The 25,881-nt window shown below is 46.4% G+C and overlaps 1 protein-coding gene across 1 annotated transcript; it reads right to left on the bottom strand.

Moving 5' to 3' along the window:
* Window positions 1-20,611: 20,611 nt before the first annotated feature.
* Window positions 20,612-25,334, bottom strand: LOC138300510 (UDP-GlcNAc:betaGal beta-1,3-N-acetylglucosaminyltransferase 7-like). The gene has a single exon (XM_069239961.1). It carries the CDS (start codon window positions 24,616-24,618, stop codon window positions 23,401-23,403), a length of 1,218 nt encoding a protein of 405 aa, XP_069096062.1. The 5' UTR covers window positions 24,619-25,334; the 3' UTR covers window positions 20,612-23,400.
* Window positions 25,335-25,881: the final 547 nt, after the last annotated feature.

Below are 25,881 nucleotides of genomic sequence, written 5' to 3'. Positions count from 1 at the left end.
CTAATGAAAGTGCTGATTTCAAAGAATTGAAAGAACCAGGTGTTTGGGAGAAAGCTGGTAAAGGTTTTGCTTTAGTGGGAAATTGTCTCAGCAACATTGGGAGAGGAACCCTATTGAATATTATACAGGGGATTTTAATTGTCATGGTTTGCCTAGTTGGAATATTGGGAATATGTAAATTGTGTAAAAACATACAACTGGAAAAGACGATTAATAATCAGAGGAGGGAAGAAAAGAAAAGGGAAAAATTGTTTACGGAAAATTCAAAAAGTAAATAAAAGTATAAAGGGATTCGAAATGACAAAATTTTAGCTGATGCAATATAGAGAAAAATATTGCACGCATTTGAAAATGTGATCACAATGAGTGGCCGCCAATGTTCACGAAGTATACTTATTAGTGTTGAAATATGGAGCTTATGTTTGATGAATATAGTAATACATCATATTGAGGGTTATACATTATGTATTAGCTTTATTAACGGTAGGCCTTAACTTAGCCGAGGTCCTGGCCTGGTTGCAAGGCCTCGTGTCAAGTTGCATTTCTTAAAACATTTAATAAAATGGCTGTTCAGAGAATTAAACTGTGATTTTCCACTGTACTGGCTAAATGTGCTCATAGCTACAAGTCTTTCTCATGATAACCGCTTTCTAGAAGATGCTGTTCTTGCTAAATGTAACATTATAAATGTAATGTATGTAAGACTGACTTTCTCAGGAGGAGAACAATGAAGACACTGACTGGAGTATAAGCTGGAACAATATTGTTACCTGACGAGCCGGATGATAAGGACATTAGAAGAGAAACCAGTCAGCGACATGTGAACCGAGTAGTAGTAGAAATCATAGATTCAAAGTTTTAGTTTATTGGACAAAGTGTGAACATGCAATCCCTTGACCAACAAGGACTTGGGAAGTAGCTTTAGGAAATCTAACTTAGCCGTACCGCAATGAGAAGAAATCGCCCAGTGTGCTTTTGCCTTTTGTTTCAGCTATTACTTTCTTGAGCATCTTGACAAGAGACGTGCTTAACTTTACTGTTTAAAGACTTTGCGTTTTCTGAACTTTGATGCTGAATCCTGATGCCTTGCTGATTGAAATGATGTCCTGATGACGAAGACTATCTTAGCTTGCCGATCCATTTGAAGAGAGGTATATTATTACTGATGTGTTTCTTAAGACTGTTTGCTTTTTATTTTCTTACTAGGTACCAACCGCACTATTTTGATAGAGCCATAGTTACATGTTTTCCAAATGTGTGTTTATTAAATTGTTTGCATGAAGCCCGACATGCTGATGCTAATCTGGTGTTAGTTAAGGGATCCGTACTAAGGAAAGTCTGCTATAAGGAATAACATTTGATGTCATTTCTTTGCTGAACGAAATGTATGTGATATCGTTTGCGCAATTGTTCTTATTATTACTTTGCACTGTAACTTTAGAATGTGTAGTGGTTCAAGCTTTGATTAGATTACGTTTCTTTCATCACTTTGGTCAGCGAATGTTGATTCTGTATGTTTATCATTTGATTTTGAGATTATCTTACATAACATTACCATTGTTAATATAGGGAAATAAATATTCAAACTTTTACTAAAAAGTGTGGTTATTCATGACTGAGAGGTCATGGTGTATGACAGTTACTGACCTAAATTGATTACTAATGCTATTGACTGTCATTGATTATTGATGTTAATTATTGAGTCTTGATTATTGATCTGCCTGTACTGGATCTATGGTGGGAACATCTTAAATGCGAGTCAAAAGTTTCATCGACCTATTCGGGTCCCTTTATGAGTTTACTTATTAAGGTCAGATGCGCTAACACTGGCGGAACTTGCTTGGCAGCTTGCAGACCTTTTTATGACCTCTTCTTGGGCAAGCCCTGCATAACTACTCCGTAGTAGGCTGCCTGATGCTTTCAGCAAACACAAAAGAGGGCTGCTTGAGCATGCACAATAGCAACTTCACTGCTCATGCACCAGCTGCCCTCTTTTGTCTTTAGTGAAAGCATCAGGGAGACTGCTACAGGTGACGTCATATGCCTGGCAGTGGCAGGAAGCAAAGGCCCTTCAGTAGTCAGCTGTTGTGCATTCCTAGCTCACTTTTAAGGAGGCATTTTTCAAGCTTCCTGCTACCTTTGCCGAAGACATCATCGTCTAAAGCCTGCTGGGTTCTAGCTACCCACAGCCTGCACTCTCCAGCACTTCTCTCCCATTAAAAGGACTCCGCACGCAGCAGGGACCTCCAGTGGGTCGAGTTAGCCTGCTCGCCTCCTCACTGCCCGCCAACCAGCTTGCTTCCCTCCTGCTCACCGCCAGCTAATCTGCCTCCTCGCCAGGTGGCCTTTCAGGTCAGTGTGTTGACTGTTTTTTGGTCTGCTGAGCCAGTGTTTACTGATAATTTGCCTGATATCAAAACTAACATTGCCTGCAGCAATCTCACATCCATGCAGTCTTCCATACCTTGCACAAAACGCACACAGCATGATTTAGTTGTACTCTAGTAACCCTGCCCCCACCCCCACCCGCAGGCCCCTTGGTGCGGTCCTTTCCCAGAAACCACACTGTACTTTTGGCCCCCGAGAAAATGTTTGTGAGTACCCATGTTCTAGGCGCTAAGAGCTGCAGAGCACGGGTGACTTTAGGTGTCACCGTCTGCAGAGCTCTGAATGATTCTGTGTGTTATTAGAACTCTGAGTGAGCTTGCAATTAAATGAAACCGATTTTTGAGAAACTCCTGGTGTTATCAAGGCCAGAGCACAGGGTTGTGATCCTGGTTAATATCAATAACTCAGACTCTTCTCTTCATAATGCCCTCAGTAACATATCAGTGGAATTAGGGTTATGGGTATAATTGTACCACCATTTCCACCATGATGTAAGAGTACTTACTATCCTCAGATGTTGGTCCTATTACTGCCCATCACTGAAACATGACACAAAGCTCTTCAAAGTGAGAAAAACGTTGGTATCTTCTCAACTGTGCTTTGTTTTAATTCAAATTTATTAACCGACGATGGAAGAAAGAGTGTTTTTTTTATTTTTAGGTTTCGCCTCCACAGCTCTGTGCTTGTGAAATCTATTGTGTTTAACATATCCTAAAAGGGGCTTCTCTTACCAGTATCCCAAGGCCCAAGTACTCATTCAAATCCTCTTTAGTGAGTGGAACTTTTTTCTTACATTAAGGCTGCACAGCGTTTACTGTTTACAGATACTTAACTTCCCCTGGTGCACGCATTTACAATACTTATCTCTTACTAGAGCTGCATTTTTGGCCTGGTTATTACGGAATAAGCACATCTAATGGATGTTATAAAAGAGACTTAATTATTGAACTGGTCACTGCTGCTTTCTTTATTATTAAGGTTGTTGCATTATTGACCTGATATTTCATTGAATAATATTGTGCATTTTCAAAGTGTTACTGTAACCCACATGCTGAATTGTATGAAATGCAATACAGGCCTAAATGAAGCCCGCAATAGCTTAATACAAATCTCTGGACGGTAACTTGTGTCTTTTTATGACGATTAGAGGACGGCCTTAAATGAAATCGGTGTTTTGGGTACAGACTTCCAGGACTGTTAAACTATAAGATAAGGGGCCATATGTATGAAAAAATGGCCTTGCGAATCGCAAATAGCGATTTTTAAGAAATCGCTATTTCCGAGTCGCAATTGGCCATGTAACAAAATTGCGATTCGGAATTAACGATTTCTTAAAAATTGCAATTTGTGGTTTACGAGGCCCATTTACCGAATCGCAATTTGCATTTTCGCAAATTGTGATTTTTTAGCGATTCAGTAAAAAATCGCAAATTGCGAGAAGTTTCGAGAAAGCACACCTGGAGGAGCCTGATGACATCACAAGCAGGAAGTGAGTCATCCCAGGCAGTTTCAGGTGCCACACCCAAACCAGCATCCTGAGAGAGAGCAGCCCAGCCACACAGAGCAGCACTCTGAAGGAGGCAGCACACCTGAGCAAGGATGGACACCTCAGCCCAAGGACAGGAGAAGGGAGAGAGAAAGCGCAAGCTAAAATTCAGCGAGCAAGAGCTTGAGGTGCTGACAGAGGAGGTGGTCAGGAGCCATGACCTCCTTTTTGGCAAAAGCTCACTCCAGGTCCAATCAAAAATCTGCACAATTGGAGTGGCACAGCGCTCCGTAGAAGAAATTAAGAAGAGGTGGTATGACCTGCGGTCCCGTGCGAAGGAGAGGGTGGCAAGGAGACTGCAGGAGGCCAGGGGCACAGGAGGCGGTCAACCCACAGAGGCACCATCCACCCCATTAGAGGACCTAGTCGAGTCGACACTCCTCCCTGAAACTGTGACAGGGGTCACAGAGATAGACACCTCCGGCACACCATTTACCAGCCAAGGTAAGTGCTATATTGATTTGTAACCCCATATGTGTATGCACAAACTCCCCTTAGGAATTAGCAAGTAATGTTAAACATTGTGAGAAGTAATCCAGTCCACATCTTAGAAGCAGCACAACAATGCATTATGGGAGTGGCAGTCACAACCCACAGCTAAAAGTAGCACATACAATGTATTTAAGTAGAGCGACACCCAGAAGAACACAACACAGTTTAGAGAAGTACCTGTACCTTTATTACCATTGTGTGACCGTAATTGTAACAAACATGCCTGACATGCTGCATATTGTCGTTGCAGGTGGGCCAGGCCCAGCAGCCACAGCATCAGCTAGTGTAGGCGAGACAGACACCCATCCTGCCTCTGATTCCAACACCAGAGGGACTCTCAACATTGCGCCTGTCCGACGCAGGCCCAGGGCACTGCCATTGCCAGAGCTCAGCCAAGACTCAGATGAGCAGCAGGAAGGGCCAATTTCACAATCACCAACAGGCAGGCGCAGCCAGATGTAGGAGGTCAGGTGTCAGCAGACCACAGCACCCCGCAGAATGGCGACCAATTCCGGGGCACACCAGCATGAGGCAGGTGAGGGTCCCTCCTTATTTAGTGGGCTGGAAGCTGCTATGTTGCAGCAGCAGCGCCTACAAAACAAGATGATCCTGGGATTACAAAAGAATTTGCGCCAACACAACAGCAACATGGTGGGCCTGCATCGCCAGCTTGAGTCCCTTAATTCAAATATAGAACTGCTGCATGAGGGACAGGTGCAGGCATCACAGGACACCAGAGACCTCATAAGTGCTGTCTGTGAACTATGCCAGGAGCTGCGCCATGAGAGGGTGAGCCAGGCAGACAGCAGCGCAGATTTATGAACATGTTTGGGGGGCTTATGTGGTTCTGTGAACAGGGTGGCAAATGCAACGTCACTGATTGCCCGTCGTGCAGTGGCTGCACAAGTGGAGGCGGCACACAGCAGCAGGGATGTTGCAAATGGACTGGTACAGATCACCAATGTGATCGACAACATAATGGGACAGAGGTCAGCCGCACTGAGTGAGCTTCCACTGGGGGACACTGAGGACAGTTCCAGCCTCAGCAGTGTAGCTGTACGAGCATTGGACACCAGACGGCGCAGTGCCAGGCACAGCACTGCCACTGAGGCGGACAATAGAGGTACCAGTGAGGTAACTGGGCACCCGAGTGGTGTGCGTGGCCGCAAAAAATGACTGTAGCTGCCAGTGAACTTATGTTGTCACTATGACGTAATAGTGCATTACTCAGGTCCTTCATTGCATCTAGTTTATCACTTAACCTTTTTTTGCAATTCCTCAAACGAACATTACCTGACTTAAGGTAATACATTTATTTCACTACAGGTACAGTTGTCAGAGGATTTGTGTCATTAATACTTACGTCTGAAATGGTTGCGTGTGATGTCAGCACGCCTTTGCCTTCCCTCTGCTGCACTGGTCCTGTCTGCTGGCTGCAGGGGTGGTATGGGATCATCATCCTATTCAGATTCAGTATCACATATTTCGACAGGTATGCCCCTGGTGGTGGCTATATTGTGCAAGATAGCACAAGTAGCCACTATTCTACATGTCGTATCTGGACTGTACTGTAGTGCCTCTCCACTTTTGTAGAGGGTTGGACCTGGCTTTTTGATGGGGTCACCCCCAAACTTTTTGCCTCCTTCCTCCTATTTTTTCTGACCTGTTATTGTTGCCTTTTGACCTCTGGGCACTTTACCACTGCTAACCAGTGCAAAAGTGCATATGCTTTCTGTATAAATTGTACTATTGATTGGTTTATCCATGATTGGCTATTTAATTTACTTATAAGTCCCTAGTAGAGTGCACTATATGTGCCTAGGGCCTGTAGATTAAATGCTACTGGTGGGCCTGCAGCACTGGTTGTGCCACCCACTTCAGTAGCCCCTTAACCTTGTCTCAGGCCTGCCATTGCAAGGCCTGTGTGTGCAGTGTCACTGTCACTTCGACTTGGCATTTAAAAGTACTTGCCAAGCCTAGAACTCCCCTTTTTCTACATATGTCACCCCTAATGTGTGCCCTAGGTAACCGCTAGAGCAGGGTGCTGTGTGGGTAAAAGGCAGGACATGTACCTGTGTAGTTATATGTCCTGGTAGTGTAAAACTCCTAAATTTGTTTTTTACACTACTGTGAGGCCTGCTCCCTTCATAGGCTAACATTGGGGCTGCCCTTATACACTGTTGAAGTGGCAGCTGCTGATCTGAAAGGAGCAGGAAGGTCATATTTAGTATGGCCAGAATGGTAATATAAAATCCTGCTGACTGGTGAAGTCGGATTTCATATTACTATTCTAGAAATGCCACTTTTAGAAAGTGAGCATTTCTTTGCACTTAAATCTTTCTGTGCCCTTCAATCCACGTCTGGCTAGGTTTAGTTGACAGCTCCTTGTGCATTCACTCAGACACACCCCAAACACAGGGTACACAGCCTCACTTGCATACATCTGCCTTTTGAATGGGTCTTCCTGGGCTGGGAGGGTGGAGGGCCTGCCCTCACACAAAGGACTGCCACACCCCCTACTGGGACTCTGGCAGACAGGATTGAACGGAAAGGGGGCTTGGTGCATTTCTTAGACACTCTTTGAAGTCACCCCCACTTCAAAGGCACACTATAGTATAAAACAGGGCCTCTGCCCTACCTCATCAGACACTTGCTGGAGAAGAAACCTGAACCAGAAACTACATCCTGCCAAGAAGAACTGCCTGGCTGCTCAAAGGACTCACCTGTCTGCTTTTCTACAAAGGACTGCTGCCTTGCTGTTGGCCTGCTGCCTTGCTGAACTCTTGTCTGGCTGTAAAAGTGCTCTCCAAGGGCTTGGATAGAGATTGCCTCCTGTTCCCTGAAGTCTCAGGAATAAAAATACTTCTCTTTTTCACTTGGACGCTTTGTGCGCCAAAACTTTCAACGCACAGCTTGTTCCGCAGCGAGAAAAACTCCGCACACCGACGCTGATCGACGTGACGCCTTCAGGACGACCGGACCTTCGTCGCACGGCCTCACAAGGACAACGCCGCCTGACTTCCAGAGGAGAAATCGACGCAACGCCTGCCGTGAGATCGAAACTTCGATGCACAGCCCCGCGGAACGATGCGCAGCCGGAAAACAAGCAGGAGAATCCACGAACAGACCCGGGACATCTGGTAATCCCCGCGACCCATTGAAAGAGACTGTCCGCGCGCCGGAAAACGACGCATGACATCCCCGCGTGAAAAATAACGACGCAAGTCCGTGTGTTCTGGGGAGAAATCGACGCACACACTATTTTTCCACATATCTCTTCTTCTGCGGCCCTTTGCGGAGATTTTCCACTCCAAACCAGGTACTTTGTGCTTGAAAGAGACTTTGTTTGCTTTTTAAAGACTTAAGACACTTTGGGGGTCATTCTGACCCTGGCAGCCGGTGGCCGCCAGGGCCACCGACCACGGGAGCACCGCCAACAGGCTGGCGGTGCTCCCACGAGCATTCTGACCGCGGCGGTTCAGCCGCGGTCAGAAGCGGCAAGTCGACTTACCGCTGCTCGGGGGAATCCTTCATGGCGGCGGAGCGCGCTCCGCCGCCATGAGGATTCTGACCCCCCCTACCGCCATCCTGTTCATGGCGGGAAAGCCGCCATGAACAGGATGGCGGTAGGGGGGGTCGCGGGGCCCCTGGGGGCCCCTGCCGTGCCCATGCCAATGGCATGGGCACGGCAGGGGCCCCCGTAAGAGGGCCCCGCAAAGTATTTCAGTGTCTGCCTTGCAGACACTGAAATACGCGACGGGTGCCACTGCACCCGTCGCACCTTCCCACTCCGCCGGCTCGATTACGAGCCGGCATCCTCGTGGGAAGGGAGTTTGTCCCTGGGCTGGCGGGCGGTCTTTTGGAGACCGCCCGCCAGCCCAGGGAAAAACTCATAATACCCTCCGCGGTCTTCTGACCGCGGAGCGGTATAATGGGGGCGGAATTCTGGCGGGCGGCCTCCGCCGCCCGCCAGAATCAGAATCACCCCCTTTATATCACTTTTCATTGATATCTTTACAAATTAATATTGCATCTTTGATCGTTTTGACCTGCAAATACCCAGATAAATATTATATATTTTTCTAAACACTGTGTGGTGTATTTTTGTGGTGTCATACTATGGTGTTGTATGATTTATTGCACAAATGCTTTACACATTGCCTTCTAAGTTAAGCCTGACTGCTCGTGCCAAGCTACCAGAGGGTGGGCACAGGCTGATTTTGGATTGTGTGTGACTTACCCTGACTAGAGTGAGGGTTCTTGCTTGGACAGAGGGCAACCTGACTGCCAACCAAAAACCCCATTTCTAACATTGGTGATCAGCGGTGAGGATAGGACTTGTGTTTGTGCAGTGACATACAATAGCTAAGTATTTCACTAACTACCCACAGTTGAAGGTCAACTTGATTTTTCTTTTTTTTCTTCTTTTGGTTCTCTGATGTCCTCCTGGATATACTATTGATATTTTGGACTTTGGATTTTGGGTTTTGCTGGTAAGACCTTATCAGAATGAGGTTGCTTACCTACTCATTCTTTGTGCCTACTGACCACCTCACTAAGGCTGACCTAAGGAGGCTTTGCAGAAAATGGGGCCTTCCTGTATCAAGGAGATCTACTAAGATGGAAATGCTACATAACTACATAGTCTGGGCGGAAGGAAGATGGGCAAAAAGAGAGGCAGCAAGAAACCAAATTACTAAGTACCCCTCAGATGAGGAGGAGGACGGCTCACATGAGGAGGAAGACTACTCAGATGAGGAAGGAGAACCAGAGAGAGATGAATGGCTCCTAGCTCAAAAGCGGCAGGAGCAACAGTTAGAGGAGTATCTTGAAAGGGTTGAGGCAAAAAGACTCTTAGCCCTGGAAAAAAAAGGATTGCAGCTCAAGAGCTGAGCTGTGAAGAGCTGAAACTGGAGGCTGGAAGGGCTGAGTCCAGTTCAGATTGTGGCAGCAAAAATCTTGCATCCAATACTGCTGAAGAAGGGCACAAGCCCAGAGATGTGGTGCCCAACTTGAAGAAGGGAGTTGACACACCCCAGGTGGTTCAAGGGTATGAGGTAGTTCCCGTTATGCACAGGGTCCCTGACAAGGATTGGGGAACTGGCACAGGGAGTCATATTCCTACTCGGGGGAGGGACACTTTACTGGCTCTAGAAAAGGGGGTTAGGGGGTGCACCACTTCGAATTGTAAAGACGATTCTTTATAATAGATACAGCAAGTCCCATACTATTGAACAAGTAATGATATGGAGTTTCTGTTAGTTTCTTCCACAGGACTTTATTTGGTCAGAGACACTTGTTACGACAGTAAGTTCATGAAGACAAGCAGCCAAACAGCCAACATGTTTCGCCCTATAAACATGGGCTTCTTCAGGGCTGCAAAAATAACATATAACCATAGAAAAGTAAAGTAACATAATTGCATTCATAAGGTTACAAGAACAAAATATACAAAATATTGTTTACTGGCTCTAGCAGAGAGCAACAGAGAAAAGGGTTCCCCCCTGGTGGACGTCCTGGATATAGAGTGTAAAGACATCCCAGAAGAGTATGGGTTGAGTGTGAGGGACAGTCAGATACTGTCTCACCAGTCTCAGGAGGGCGAGGTAGAGTGCTTTTCCAAGGCTGAGTTTCTGGATGGTTAGGTGAAGGGTCCTGTGGTTAATACATGAAAAGGGCAGAATGATGTAATTGCTAGAGAGCATATGTCTGGTCCTTATTTTCCAGAGTTACGCCAACACTCGTGGAGTGTGAGTTCTCTGACCCCAGAGAGCTTACAATGGAGGCAGACTTCTGGGTGAGTACCAGAGAGTCTGAAGAGGCATTTGGGGGTGCTCCTGAAGGGAGTGGTCTAGGTGTTTCCCAACCAAGTGAGATGGGAGAGTATTGTAGTGTCCCAGATAGGTCCCAAAGCCTAGCCTGTACCGTAGGGCCACCTGTTGAGGGAAGCCCTGCAGTGTCAGAAGAACTTGGGGGGGTGACTGTAGCCAGCATCCCAACAGTTCTGGTGTCTGGCAGTACCACTCCTAGTGAGGGGGTGCAGAAGTCCAGACAGAAGGTTGAGAGGGGGTTGCGGACCCCAGTGGAGGACCTGGAGAGTCAGGGGTTAGCTCTGAGAGCAGAGCCCCCCAGGAATGACCCAGGTGAAACCGTTTCTGATTTGGGGGAGATCCAGACTCTGTCTGATGGGCAGAGGTCAGGAGACCTGCGCCAACCAGACTCTTGTGTGGCCCTTGGGGACGGTGTGGCCCTTGTGGGGGGTGAGTGTGCCCCCCAGGAAGTCCTGGCATGCCAGGCAATGGTTCAACCTCAGGGTGGTGACTCTGGGTTGGATCACCGGGTTCAGAAGTTAAACTCTGACCTGGTGGGGGGTAGGTGTGCCCCCCAGAAAGTCCTGGTATGCCAGGCAATGGTTCAACCTCAGGGTGGTGACTCTGGGTTGGATACCCAGGTTCAGAGGTTAAACTCTGACCTGGTGGGAGGCAGGTGTGCCTCCCAGGAAGTCCTGCTGTGCCAGGCAATTGTCCAACCTCAAGGTGTTGACTCTGGGTTGGATGGCCAGGTTCGGAGGTTAAACTCTGACCTGGTGGGGGGTAGGTGTGCCCCCCAGAAAGCCCTGGTGTGCCAGGCAATTGTCCAACCTCAGGGTGGTGACCCTGGGTTGGATAGCCAGGTTCAGGTGGTAAACTCTGACCTGGAGGGGGGTAGGTGTGCCTCCCAGAAAGTCCTGGTGTGCCAGGCAATTGACCAACCTCAGGGTGGTGAATCTGGGTTGGATAGCCAGGTTCAGGGGTTAAACTCTGACCTGGTGGGGGGCAGGTGTGCCTCCCTCGAAGTCCAGGCATGCCAGGCAATCGCCCAACCTCAGGGTGGTGACCCTGGGTTGGATACCCAGGTTCAGAGGTTGAACTCTGACCTGGTGGGAGGTAGGTGTGCCTCCCAGGAAGTCCTGGTGTGCCAGGCAATTGTCCAACCTCAGGGTGTTGACTCTGGGTTGGATGGCCAGGTTCAGAGGTTAAACTCTGACCTGGTGGGGGGTAGGTGTGCCCCCCAGAAAGTCCTGGGTTCAACCATTGTTCAACCTCAGGGTGGTGACTCTGGGGTGGCTAACCAGGCTCAGAGGTTAAACTCTGACCCGGTGGGGTTTAGGTGTGCCCCCCAGGAAGCTCTGGCATGCCAGGCAATTGTTCAACCTCAGGTTGGTGACTCTGGGTTGGATGGTCAGGTGCAGAGGTTAAACTCTGACCTGGTGGGGGGTAGGTGTGCCCCCCAGAAAGTCCTGGGTTCAACCATTGTTCAACCTCAGGGTGGTGACTCTGGGGTGGCTAACCAGGCTCAGAGGTTAAACTCTGACCCGGTGGGGTTTAGGTGTGCCCCCCAGGAAGCTCTGGCATGCCAGGCAATTGTTCAACCTCAGGTTGGTGACTCTGGGTTGGATGGTCAGGTGCAGAGGTTAAACTCTGACCTGGTGGGGGGTAGGTGTGCCCCCCAGAAAGTCCTGGTTTGCCAGGTAGTGATCCAGTCTGAGGGTACAGACCCTGGGCTGGAAGGCCAGGTTCAGGGTGTCCCCCCGGACCTGGAGGGAGGGGCTACTGATAACAGTGCCCCTACCATGTTGTCTTCTGAGGAGGCCACTCCTAGTTGGAGGGTGCTGGACCCCAGAAGGGAGGGCAGGGGGAGGGAAGCCTCACCCCGGGCCCTAGTCCAACCTGAAGGTACAGACCCCAGGTTGGAGGGCCAGTTGCAGGTTAACAGCCCTGCACTGGTGGAGGAAGGGTACAGGGCGACTTCTATAAGCACCCTGACCATGTTGGACTCTGGGGGTACCGCTCCAGGAGGGAGGTACAGAGCCCCAGAGGGGAGGACCAGGTTCAGGCTGTCATCCCTGACCTGGTGGAAGGGAGAGTGGTTAAAGGGTGCCCAGCACCTGGGGCTACTGACCCCCACTCTCCACAGCCACAGTGGTGGGAGAGCTTTGAGAGGCCTGGGGCCTGGCTCTCATCCCTGACAGCTGTCAGTAACCACTGTGGCTTGCTGTCTGGGTGGACAGAGTTATCCCTGGGGAGAGGACGAGTGTCACACCCCGGGGGTAGACTGGGCAACACCACTGTGTTGGTCCTGGTGGTACTATCCTACTCCTGGGATACATCTGTGAGCAAAGTAAGGTTAGGTGCTGCACAGATGGGATCCGCAGGTAAGGAGAAAGGTTCCCCATGGGTTGGCTTAGTGGGTCCTGACAGTATGGACAGAGGGATCCAATTGGAGTCAGGAAGGCGAAGAACTGGAGCATGCCCCTGCTGTTGTGGGCCTGGGTCCTTGTTCTGTCGCCTCAAACAGGGAAGTACATCTCGATAGTGATTGTTCTTCCCTGGCTTTAGGCTGGTAGGGGGTCATGTTGGACCTGGCTTTTTGACGAGGTCATCCCCAAACTTTTTGCCTCCTTCCTCCTATTCTTTCTGACCTGTTGTTGTTGGCTTTTGACCTCTGGGCACTTTACCACTGCTAACCAGTGCTAAAGTGCATATGCTCTCTGTGTAAATTGTACTATTGATTGGTTTATCCATGATTGGCTATTTAATTTACTTATAAGTCCCTAGTAGAGTGCACTATATGTGCCTAGGGCCTGTAGATTAAATGCTACTAGTGGGCCTGCAGCACTGGTTGTGCCACCCACTTCAGTAGCCCCTTAACCTTGTCTCAGGCCTGCCATTGCAAGGCCTGTATGTGCAGTTTCACTGTCACTTCGAGTTGGCATTTAAAAGTACTTGCCAAGCCTAGAACTCCCCTTTTTCTACATATAAGTCACCCCTAATGTGTGCCCTAGGTAACCCCTAGAGCAGGGTGCTGTGTGAGTAAAAGGCAGGACATGTACCTGTGTAGTTATATGTCCTGGTAGTGTAAAACTCCTAAATTCGTTTTTTACACTACTGTGAAGCCTGCTCCCTTCATAGGCTAACATTGGGGCTGCCCTCATACACTGTTGAAGTGGCAGCTGCTGATCTGAAAGGAGCAGGAAGGTCATATTTAGTATGGCCAGAATGGTAATATAAAATCCTGCTGACTGGTGAAGTCGGATTTCATATTACTATTCTAGAAATGCCACTTTTAGAAAGTCAGCATTTCTTTGCACTTAAATCTTTCTGTGCCCTTCAATCCACGTCTGGCTAGGTTTAGTTGACAGCTCCTTGTGCATTCACTCAGACACACCCCAAACACAGGGTACTCAGCCTCACTTGCATACATCTGCATTTTGAATGGGTCTTCCTGGGCTGGGAGGGTGGAGGGCCTGCCCTCACACAAAGGACTGCCACACCCCCTACTGGGACTCTGGCAGACAGGAGTGAACTGAAAGGGGGCTTGGTGCATTTCTTAGACACTCTTTGAAGTCACCCCCACTTCAAAGGCACAACTTAGTATAAAACAGGGCCTCTGCCCTACCTCATCAGACACTTGCTGGAGAAGAAACCTGAACCAGAAACTACATCCTGCCAAGAAGAACTGCCTGGCTGCTCAAAGGACTCATCTGTCTGCTTTTCTACAAAGGACTGCTGCCTTGCTGTTGGCCTGCTGCCTTGCTGAACTCTTGTCTGGCTGTAAAAGTGCTCTCCAAGGGCTTGGATAGAGCTTGCCTCCTGTTCCCTGAAGTCTCAGGACCAAAATGACTTCTCTTTTTCACTTGGATGCTTTGTGCGTGGAAATTTTAGACGCACAGCTTGTTCCGCGGTGAAAAAAACACCGCACACCGACGCTGATCGACGCAACGCCTTTGGGACGACCGGAACTTCGCCGCACGGCCTCGCAAGGACAACGCCGCCTGACTTCCAGAGGAGAAATCGTAGCGACGCCTGCCGTGAGATTGAAACTTCGACGCACAGCCCCGCAGAACGACGCGCAGCCGGAAAACAAGCAGGAGAATCCACGCACAGACCCGGGACATCTGGTAATCCCAGCGACCCATAGAAAGAGACTGTCCGCGCGCTGGAAAACGACGCACGACTTCCCCGCGTGAAAAATAACGACGCAAGTCCGTATGTGCTGGGGAGAAATCGACGCACACACTATTTTTCCACGTATCTCTTCTTCTGCGGCCCTTTGTGGAGCTTTTCCACTCCAAACCAGGTACTTTGTGCTTGAAAGAGACTTTGTTTGCTTTTTAAAGACTTAAGACACTTTATATCACTTTTAAGTGATATCTTTACAAATTCATATTGCATCTTTGATCGTTTTGACCTGCAAATACCCGGATAAATATTATATATTTTTCTAAACACTATGTGGTGTATTTTTGTGGTGTTATACTATGGTGTTGTATGATTTATTGCACAAATGCTTTACACATTGCCTTCTAAGTTAAGCCTGACTGCTCGTGCCAAGCTACCAGAAGGTAAGCACAGGCTGATTTAAGTTTGTGTGTGACTTACCCTGACTAGAGTGAGGGTTCTTGCTTGGACAGGGGGCAACCTGACTGCCGAACAAAAATCCCATTTCTAACATGGAGGCACCGGAAGTGACTCTTCGGCAGTCCAAATATGCGCTCCACCACATTGTGGGTTGCCCTGTGTGCTGGATTGTATCTCCGTTCAGCAGGTGTTGCAGGATTGAGGTAGGGCATCATCATGTAGGTGCGTACTGCGTAGGCACTGTCTCCTGGAAGGGACAGAGTGTATGATAAGAAATGGGCCATCTGACATCAGCATGCCATCAAAGTGCCATTGTATAGAGGGACAATACCTAGCAGATATCCTTCACCAAACTCCCCAGCTAGCAGTCTTGTGTGTATACCGCTGTGGCGAAAGATGTACGAATCATGTGTGCTCCCTGAGTACCTGGCCACGAGATCAGTTATGATGTAGGAGGCATTGCATATCACCTGTATATTCATTGAATGTTGTTATTTCCGGTTGCGGTACACATACTCTGTGGCTGATGGTGGACAGATTGCCACATGTGTCCCATCTATGGCACCTAGGACGTGGGGGAACTGTGCTATCTGGTAAAATTCAAATTTTGTCTGCTGTATTTCCTGTGGGGTGTGGGGGAATCTGATGTACTGGTTTAGTTTGCTCAGCATGGCGTTGATAAATGCATTGAAAAATCTGGAGAGGGTACTCTGTGAGACCCCTCCAGCTGCTGCTATGACCCCTTGATAGCTCCCTGAGGCGAGTAGGTGGAGGGAGCATAATACCTGCACATGGGTGGGTATGCTGTGAGTCCTTAGTGTTCTGCGCTGCAGTATGGGTTGTAGCTCAGCTATCAGATCAAGTATCATGGCTGAGTTCAACCTATACCTCTCATATATTTCCTCCTCTGTCAGGTTAAAAAGTGTAAGGCGCACCCTGAAAATGCGCTCCTGTCTCCTCCTCCTCCCTCTCCTCAAACCTGCCAAGATCCTCATCCTCCTTGCCATTACGTAGAGTGCAGCCGTTGTGGAAAAGAGTCTGAGACATTCTGGGCCTCTTTATATAGGTTGCACCTGGTTACCACCTGGTTTCACTTAGTGGTATTTTGCATGTGCAAAATCCCATTCTGCAAAAAATCGCTAATTGCGATTTTTTGATGCATCGATTTGCGACTTGGATTTTGCGCCTCGCAATTTCCTACTAGAAATACCGAATCGCAAAATGCGACTCGCAAAACCAGGTCGCAATGCAAAAATTCACAATTTTTGTGATTTCTTATTTTTGGTCTGTGAATGCCTTTCATGCATCGCAGACCACTTTTTTGCACTCGCAAACAGCCGAATTTTGAGATTCGCACCATTTGTGAGTGCAAAAAAGTTTCATACATCTGGCCCAAGATCTCTTCCCACAGAAAAGGCAGACAGCTTTAAACAGTGTGCGGGAATGCTTTCTTTTTATTACTGTTGTTGCTGTTATTGTTGTGTAAAGCAGATGCTTTAGCATTAGAAAGTTTGTGGTATTTTCTATTCATGCCTCAGTACCTGTCTTTGTAGGTATTATCGGATAATTTTGACAACTTAATCTTTTTGGTCATTGTGATCAAATTCTAAATATTGTAATAAACATTGCACGTTAAAAAATAAAGTTAAGACTAAAGAGCTACTCTTTCAAGGGCGGCTTCTTTGCTATGGTGAAGGAGCGTCGACCCACTGGCTGTAGCAGAAGCAGAAAAAAAAAAACAATAGTTTAGTATTGTTTTATATTTCTGCTTCTGCCACAGCCATTAGTGATGGAAGAGGCGGGGCTGGGCCATGGAAGGTGGGAGGGAGGAAGAGGGGGAGTGCACCTAAGTGCGCATGTGTGTTTGGCTTGCCAAACACACATGCACACTTAGGTATCTCCAGCCCAGCTGTGTTTAACAGCCGGCCTGGAGTAACTGCACAGACCCCAAGGGCTGTGTTTAAGCGACAGTGACTGCTACTCAGACCAATACAGGTGCTGCTTTTATGCAAGGTTTTGCATGAAAGAAGCGCCAGAATTGCTGGGGAGCCTGTGCTGATGTCCCAGCAGTGAATGCTGGGACATCAGAAGAAGAGGAGCGCGAGGCGACAGGAGGCGGCAGGAACAGAGGCAAGGTAAGTGTTTTTTTTTATTTTTACCTTGCCTCCCTCCCAACCAAACCCTCACCTTGAGTTATGTGATGGCCACCGCTGTACTCTTCGTGTCTAGGTAATGCCAAATGAAGTGACTTGCAGTGCTTTACATCAGCACACTCTGTTGTGCTCTTAAGGGATGTTTTAACCTCCTTCCTCATTTTGGACAGTTTCTGTATAACATTACAGCACCAGACAAGTGCCGCAGAGTCTTCATGTACCTGTTTTAAAAGTAATCCTTGAATTTTGTGATTACAGTCTGTTTGTTCACTAAGGCCATGATTTCAATAGTTCAGCAAGTGCAGTGGCACTGGAACCAAAAGCTCTATGCCCCCCACTAAACACTGATTATTGCTATATTTTACTACTAAACAGGCAGTCACAAATGCAGTTATATTGCAGGCACTAGGGTCATGATTTGAATGGTGCAGCAGGTGCAGTGGAACCAGGCCCAAAAGTTGTCAGAATTCCACTAAACACTGATTATTGCTATATTTTACTAATAAACAGGCAGTCACAATTGCAGTTACCTTGCAGTTAAAAGGGACTTGATTTGAATGGTGCAGCAGGTGCAGTGGTCCCAGGGCCAAAAGTTGTCATAACTCCACAAAATACCAAATATTGCTATATTTTACTACTAACCAGGCAGCCATAAGTGCAGTTATCTAGCAGGCCTAAAGGCCATGATTTCAATAGAGCAGCATGTGCAGTGGAACTGGGACCAAAAGATTAAGGCACCACACTAAAAATTATTATTGCTATATTTTACAACTAAACAGGCAGTCACAAGTGCAGTTATCATGCAGGCAACAGGGTCATTATTTGAATGGTGCAGCAGGTGCAGTGGCACCAAGCCCAAAAGTTGTCAGAACTCCTCTAAACACTCAGTATTGCTATATTTTGCAACTAAACAGAGAGTCATGAGTGCAGTTACCTAGCAAGCACTAGGGTCATGTTTTCAATAGTGCAGGAAGTGCAGTGGCAGTGGAGCTAAAAGCTTTAGGCCCCCCACTAAACACTGATTATTACTATATTTAACTACTAAACAGGCAGTCACATGTGCAGTTATCTTGCAGGCACTAGGGTCATGATTTGATGGTGCAGCAGGTGCAGTGGTACAGGGCCCAAACATTGTCAGAATGCCACTAAACACTGATTATTCCTATATTTTACTACTTAATAGGCAGTAACAATTGAAGTTACCTTGCAGTTAAAAGGGACTTGATTTGAATGGCGCAGTAGGTGCTGTGGCACCAGGGCCAAAAGTTGTCATAACTCCACAAAATACCAAATATGACTATATTTTACTACTGAACAGCCATTCACCAATTCAGTTATCTTGCAGCCACTAGGGTTATGATTTGAATTGTGCAGTAGGTACAGTGGCGCCAGGCCCAAAAGTTGTCAAAACTCCTCTAAACACTTACTAATGCTATTACATCAATGTTATTATTTCCCTTTCATTTTTCAAAATGTCGCTATTACTTACCTCCACTATTCCAGTAGTAACAGCACAATATATTGCCTTTTTGTACATAAACAAGCCATAACACTTTAACAGACTTTCTGTAACTCATAGTGTACAACTACTCAGCAAGCTAGAACTTACAACAAAAAACAGCTTATTGTTAATCACATAGGCAAAACATAATGCATTTACCAAAGCTTGTTGTAAGTTGTGCCTGGCAATGCAACAGTTTGCATGTGGGAGGATGAAATCATTTGGTATGGCAGACAAAAGCAATAAGCAGCAGTTTCTCTTTTTATCTAATGTATACAAACACACTTATGACCAGACAAAACCCTCACAGAGTAGAACCCTATGCAAACCAATACCTTGACAAGCCACCATATATACAGAATTGGTACCTGCGAAAGCCTTATTGAATCTATGGACGGGGAGCAGACCAGCTGCCCTGGGAAGAAGCAATGAACCGAGTTTCCTCATTAACAGCGCATTAATTCTGTTGGTCTTCCAAACCATCTCACATATGAAATAAAATCTAAAACGAATAATTATAAATGTATATAAATTGCACAATGCAGTTCATACAACCTGTTATTAATGCATTTATGATACAAGCGATAACGTGCAGTAAAAAGTATCTTTTTACAATATTTTATAACCACTTATTAAACTAGAGAAATTATTTGTTTCTTTTTTTTTGTCACTCGTAAAAGTTTGGCAAGTTTGGGAAGGAATATCGGCCAGGTGGATACATTGCGAGGTTGCATCACAGATGCTGTGTTATCACAGGGCCTGCAAAGTAACCCCCCCAAATGTTATACTGTAGAAGATAAATTAATCTGGCAAAGCACAATAGGACCATTTAAAAGCTTCGTAAAAGCTGTGCCTCATTAATACTCATGAGGCAGGATTTTTTTCTGTGAATCACTGTGAATGCAGAGAAAGGTGCTTTCAAAAGATGGCGGACCTACATCTTATCTGTGCATTTAAATTGATTTAGGTTTTGAAAGGTGTTTGGAAATTGCTAAATAAAGTCCCATACATTTGTAAGGTGCAGATACTGCAGCCCCAGCCCTTGCTAGGGAAAACAGCTGCAATAGTAAAGAAATATGACAGAAAGTCAAAGAAATGTCACCATGATCATTTCCTCTGCCTGCCCCCCTCAGCTGCCACTCACAAGGTAGAAGCTGCCCCGAATGGACAGCTTCCACTTTATGGCTGTCAAATCATGGTAAACCATTGCTAAATTTCCTTGCAAGCTGCAAAAAAGAGGAAGCCCCCTTACCGCCCTCTTCCATAGAAGTATAGCTTAGTCTGGCATAATGGGCCAAATATGATGGTTTGAAATGCTACCTCAAGGGATTGCAAGTGGTTAGACTACTTGCAAGCATTTGTCCAATCAGCTTTTGGGTGTTTGATTGCCAGTAGCATACCTGGAACCCTGATTTTGGTTCAGCTTTCCAAGCCTACTACTGCCATTGTTTGCGAATACTATAAAATATTAAATTTGCATCCATTCAAGGAGTACCGCTATGAGTTCAGGTTTGATTCTGTTTTGGTAAATTGAGCAGTATATATATTTAAGTTCCTGATCCAAAACTGAGCAAGTTGAATCCTCTTAGTGACATCAGGAAGACTAGAAAGACCAAAACGACAGGCATACCCAAATCAGGGCCTTCAAACCCAACTATTGAGCCAATGATGCATTTATCCGCCTAGTCCTTCCAGGATACAAAGGGTTGCAGTGTTGACAAAGCAAGTCGCAAAACAATTTGTGACCCACCAATGCCACTTCAGTACATTACAAACTAGATTTTGACAATCAAATATACAGCGCATGTTTTGCAAACACAAATGCCTTTTGTACACCTGACTCTATATTACATACACTCATATCAATTACCGGCGTCCAAACAATGTAAAGAAATCTGTTTCCTTGGGGTATCATGGAAATGTAGCCATTCTCGTGATTAAACCATGCTGCCATGACATTACATGTAAGAAAAATGTTGGGTCTCCTTGTATTATCCAGTATTTTCAATGCCTTACAAACACCAGAAGAATGACAAGAACATGACACTATTTCAACCGCCAGTGAACAATAAAAAGTGTACATCCTTTATTTTAAGAACAAAAAGGTGAAAAGCTTTTTTATCCATCTTACCAAACGACTAAATCCATCTTTCTGTTTACAAATCGCCGAGGGCATGTGCGGCTGAAATAAAAGGCTCTTTTGATATAGCAAATAAAGATAGAATTTTATTTTAGGAGGATGTTGGCAGCACTGCTTCTTTAAGTAAGGATTCAACGGCACACCGCCTGCCCAAATTAGATTTCTCCCAACTCCACGCAGGAGTCCATTCATTAATTGCCCACGCTTTTATTTTATTTTTTTAACCATACATTAGAGAAATCTACTAACCACTGTCCTTAAGAAGTTACTGCCATCACAATTTGCTCACCTTGCTCTCCTATTTTAATACTTTTTTTTTAACGTTTCGCTAACCTGTGCCAAGGGGGCAAGTGAATATTTCTGAGACGACATGGCATGTATTGCTTTCAGTTATTGCTTCAGTGTTTGCCCAGCGTTTCTACTTTTAAGGCAATCCATGTACGTTCGTGGCAATAAAAGTCCACTTTTGTGAGATAAAAAGAACAAGTTAACACAATGCGCCCAAAAAAAAATGCCTAGGGATCACTTTGGGAGACTACTTGAGTTAATTAACTGCCTTGTAATGTTACACGGTTTTGTACATAGCACATTAGTACTGTTTACAAGAGCTCTATGCCCTTTCTGCTGTCTCGGTTAGTAGCATAGTACAGAGCCAACTGCTTTCCCTGGGAGGTTCAATATTGGACTGGAGTTTGCCAACTGCCAACCCCTGTCCCTGTGGTGGTATCTGTACTTCCAGTTGCCTCCTGGCAAACCCTGTTGTGTGTCCTCCCTACTTCCACCTCACAAACCCCTGTTGTGTGTATCTTTATTTCCAGTTGCCACCTCCCAGCCTCTGTTGTGTGTATCTGTACCCTCAGTTGCCACCTTCCAGACCCTCTTGTGTGTATCTGTTCCCTCAGTTGCCACCTTCCAGACCCTCTTGTGTGTATCTGCATCTGTACGCCCAGCCCTCCTCCCCCAGAGCCTCCTTGACGGGGGAAGGTGTAGTGAATGGCTGCACCTCGTCTTCAAGTCTCCCATACTATATGGAGGTGGTAGGTACTCTGTCCTTGCGTGGTGAGTCTGTAGCTCTAGCTCTTCATACTGGAGTCGGCATCTCTGTCCCAGAGTACCCTTCTCTGTCAAGTTGTGTTTGTTTCTCGATCTCCATATCAGCGTCTCCTGCCCAGTTGTGTGTCCGTATCTTCCACTTCTAATGCCCGTGTGCTAGTCTCGCAGGGTCCATTTTGGTGAGACTAGACACAACTTGTACCACGGAGAGTGTCGCCAAGTACCAGGGGGGGCTTGCCTCGGTCCTATTGGCCATGGTTCACTGTCTCAGGGCCATTGGTCGTGTCCCCTTATCTCGTTGTCCCAATTACATTTCCCATCTCTATGTTCCCGAGTGGGTGCCTCCCTGCCCCATAAACTTGATAACCAGTCAGACACGCTTTGCCATCCCGTCCCAAAGTCAGTGTTTCTCTTTCCCTCAGGCAGTGGCTGTCTTCGTGTTCCGATGCACGAGTGTCACTCTGCTCGATTCCCCCAATGTCTGTCCCCTAGTCCCAGTGTCAGTATGTCTGTCCGCCACTCCGGCCGGATTAGTCTGTGCATTCTGTTTTACAATTACTGTTTTCACTCCCCGATTTTACTGCGCTTGATTCAGGATACAATGTAAATAACAGTCAAAGAAATATACTGAAGAAAAAACTGTTACAAATCTAAGCAGAAATGTCTTAAAGTCATAGGCATTTTCTATAACTGCAAAGCATTAAGGACAGATCGCTCGAAGGGTAACTTGGTGGGTTAATCGCCTGCAGGTCACAGGTTCTGAACCCATATGTGGGTCCTCGATGCCCAGTGCTCTATATCGTGCGCTTTATTCACCACTGCCAAATTCCCACCAGAGTGCCTAAAAGTGGTTCACATAACTGAGATGTTACAAGGCGAGTATGTGCCCTATTTTCTTTCCCCTGTTTTACTTTGAAGTCTGGCTTGCACACTCTTGCTGTTCTCATTAAGATGTAGGGTTAACAGGTAACAAAATGCAAAGAAAAAAACACTGGGCAATTTAAACTCTCTGGGTTCAGTTTGTAGTGTGCTCCTAAAAAGAACCCCCCTCTCTCCATCACAGGGCATTGCTTGCAAAAGGCAGCCACATGAAACCGATACCTGAAAAACGTGTTAGCTTGATTTCGAATACTATCATTCATGAAGAGAAAACACAGGTTAAGGGGCACCTTTATAATCTGTGATTGTCAAGATCAACAAGACCTCAAGTTCTTCATTGTAGCTATGGGTAGTTTACCCCCTCATGCCAATTCATCTTTTTAGCTGTGGTATTCCCAGCACGGATGGGTGGTACAGTAATAATGACGTTTTTATATCGACCTGCACACACATATCCACTCAAAATGGTCTACAGTAGTATTGTGAATTAGAAGTGGAGTAACAATTCTAAATCTATACTTCCCTATGTACACTTACCTTGATGGTATACTGAAAGTCCATATCGTGGGTTCTTTATATGTACGTGATGATTTTCCTGTACGTGATATTATGACATACAACCATTAAACTCTCAGCGCTACAAGGCATAGGATGCAGCAGAAAATATAGGACTGGATAAACTACTCACGCCTGACAAGAGACAACCTCTTCTCTTTGCATTAACTTAAAACGTGACTGGCCACATTTAGTCTTATATGAATTTTAATTTATTGGAAAATTGTCCTAATATGTTTTGTTTTAAAAGTATACCATGGCAAGAGTTGGACTAATGCAGAAAGTATTGTTCATTAAAAATGCACAGATTTTGTGCACTTGATTGTGTTGTTGTGGACAGTGTGCCACATCTTGACAAGATCTGGTGCTGTGAGCCGGTGGACTACCAACAAGCTCCTGTAGAAGCAAGGGTCTCTGTTCATTGCACTCGTCCTCCTTTTGCTAATCCCAAAGGTCCTGAAGCCGCTATGGAATTTTGGTTTCACACTAACTGCTTTCAGGCACATCCCTAAAAAGACATCATCGATGGGGAAGAGTGGGATTTTCTCCGAAGCCGGAAGAAGCCTCTTCGCCAGTCCTGAAGACATCAAGAAGCCACCACCACCAGCATAAACTGGGTAAGGCCCGATGAACATCTCCTGTGGAATGTAATACTTGCTTTGCTTGTTCCTGATAGGCACTGCTCTGTGGATGATGTCTCCAACGAAGAGACTGGCCAGGTTGGGTTCCTCCTTTCGGAAGGTCAAGAAATCTAAAATGTTCTTGGTGTTAACAAAAATGTCATCATCACCTTTGAAGACAAACTCCACTCTAGGGCAATACGTGTGGAACCACTTCAGAAAGTTGACTTCCTTGAGGGTGAGGTTGAAGAAGGTGTCCAAAAAGTCCCACTGGAGAATATCTCCATAGATCTGGTCTTCCTGTTGGATAAGTCTTTGAAGAGTCCGGTGGTCCTTGCCTAAGGACGTGGTCCCCAGGAGGAACAAGGTGCGGATGTTCTTCTCTCCATTTTCCTCCTCTTGTCCCCACGTCCTCCTGATAGCTTCCCGCCTGTCATACTGTTCAATGAGGGACTTCACCACTATGAGTAGGTGGACATCACCATGGCATTTCTCAGGGTGGTTGAGTAGCATGGGGAAGTACCTGCAGTGTCTGAGGAGCATGTACTGGTGAAACCTGGTGTCCATTTTGTTGAACCATGGTTGTTTCTTCAATGCCTGATTTTCTAGGCATATGCTTTTTGGTATGTCCCACTTGGGTGAAGTGTGAGGAACCTTGTCCAGATGCTGAGTTCGTTTCAGTCCTGGCTGGCTCAAGTTGAGGCCTTTATTGCTTAGTTGGTTGTAGCTCGGACCGGCAGGATTAAAGTAAGCTGTTGCTTTGAAGCCCAATGTTTCCTTTTGGCTTTCGTTGACATTTGTGAGCCTGTGGATGGTAACCAGGGTGGCTAAGAAGAAAGACATGCTCAGGAAGGTCTTCAGAATCCTCCTCCTCTTGAAGCAAAGCTCCATGTCCCTAATTGTTTGACTACCCCCTGCTTTGGTAGAGAGTCACCTGACCATGGTCCACCGTGCTCGGCCACAATTCATAAGGCTAGGTAAGAAGGGTTGTAAATTACAAGTAACCAGACGTGCACTTTGGTCCAGACAAAAGTTCAGCAGCGAATGCCATGAAAATCAACCAGCTTATAATGCATGTGTCCTGAGTCGTAATGTCTGAGAGCCTCTCCAAAGAAGTCGATTAACCCCTTGCAATCCAAAATTGAACATTTGTTTGTTAGATCTGGTTTGAGGTGTTCTTCTGGAAGTGTAATGCTATAAAATCACATATGACTTACTTTATAGGTGCTTGGACCGTCCAATTAAATCTTTCAACCGCAATGGTCCAATAAACGTCTCTGTTCTCCGTTCAAAGAGGTCCCTGCAAGGGGAACTCTTGCCCCAGAAGTCTCTCAGTCCGTCTGGGCGCTTACGTAGCTGACAGCTCCATTACAATCTACAGGGGGGTGGTCAAACGTCGAGTAATTGTTCTGTGCAAAGTTTGTCTTCATCGGTGGATTTCAGTCGGGGACTGACTACTCCTGAACTTCTCCAAAAGATACACAGCAAGGTGTTGAGGGCAGCAGCGCTGCAGCCGAGAGGCTGATCGCACCCGGCTTGGAAGACGAGGAATAATCGACTCTGTCAGAGGCGGCTCATGCAGGATCCTGGGCGGGGAGGGAGGGGTAGGAAGAGAGACTCCTAGGCTGGGAGTGACGTCACAGCTCCAGGCGCCGCGCGGATCCCCCGCGGTCTCTGTATTACGATACATTTGAGAATGTATGTGGCAGCGGGAGTGGAGGTCCACCTATCGTTATGTCAGAGGCGTAACAAAGGCCCCCGCAGCCCCCGAGGGCTCCCGCAGCCCAGAACACTGCGCATGGGCGACAGGCCCCTGACTGAGTCCATGGGGGATGGGACTTCCTCCAGGTACTTTGCAGGGGGTGCCCCCTCAAGTTTTGTTACGCCACTGCGTTATGTGGATTTTTTATGGGGGCTATTTATGTAATTACAAATTCATCATGGGGGTTACAGTGACTCTTGAAGATGCCCTATATCTGCTTACGTCAATGTCTTTAAAGCATACTTACTATTAAAAGTTACAAATAACCATTCATAAGACTAATAATTAAGAACAGAGATCTGTAATTCCATTAAAAGCCACAAATAGAAGCTTACAAGAGCAATTATTAAGGATGAAGAAAGTAGAGATTTCTTGTAGCCATTGTGTTAGCT

This window comes from Pleurodeles waltl, chromosome 6 (assembly GCF_031143425.1).
Source record: "Pleurodeles waltl isolate 20211129_DDA chromosome 6, aPleWal1.hap1.20221129, whole genome shotgun sequence".
Classification (NCBI taxonomy): domain Eukaryota; kingdom Metazoa; phylum Chordata; class Amphibia; order Caudata; family Salamandridae; genus Pleurodeles; species Pleurodeles waltl.
Note: the sequence above shows the minus strand (reverse complement) of the source record. Positions and strands in the feature narration are given on the sequence as shown.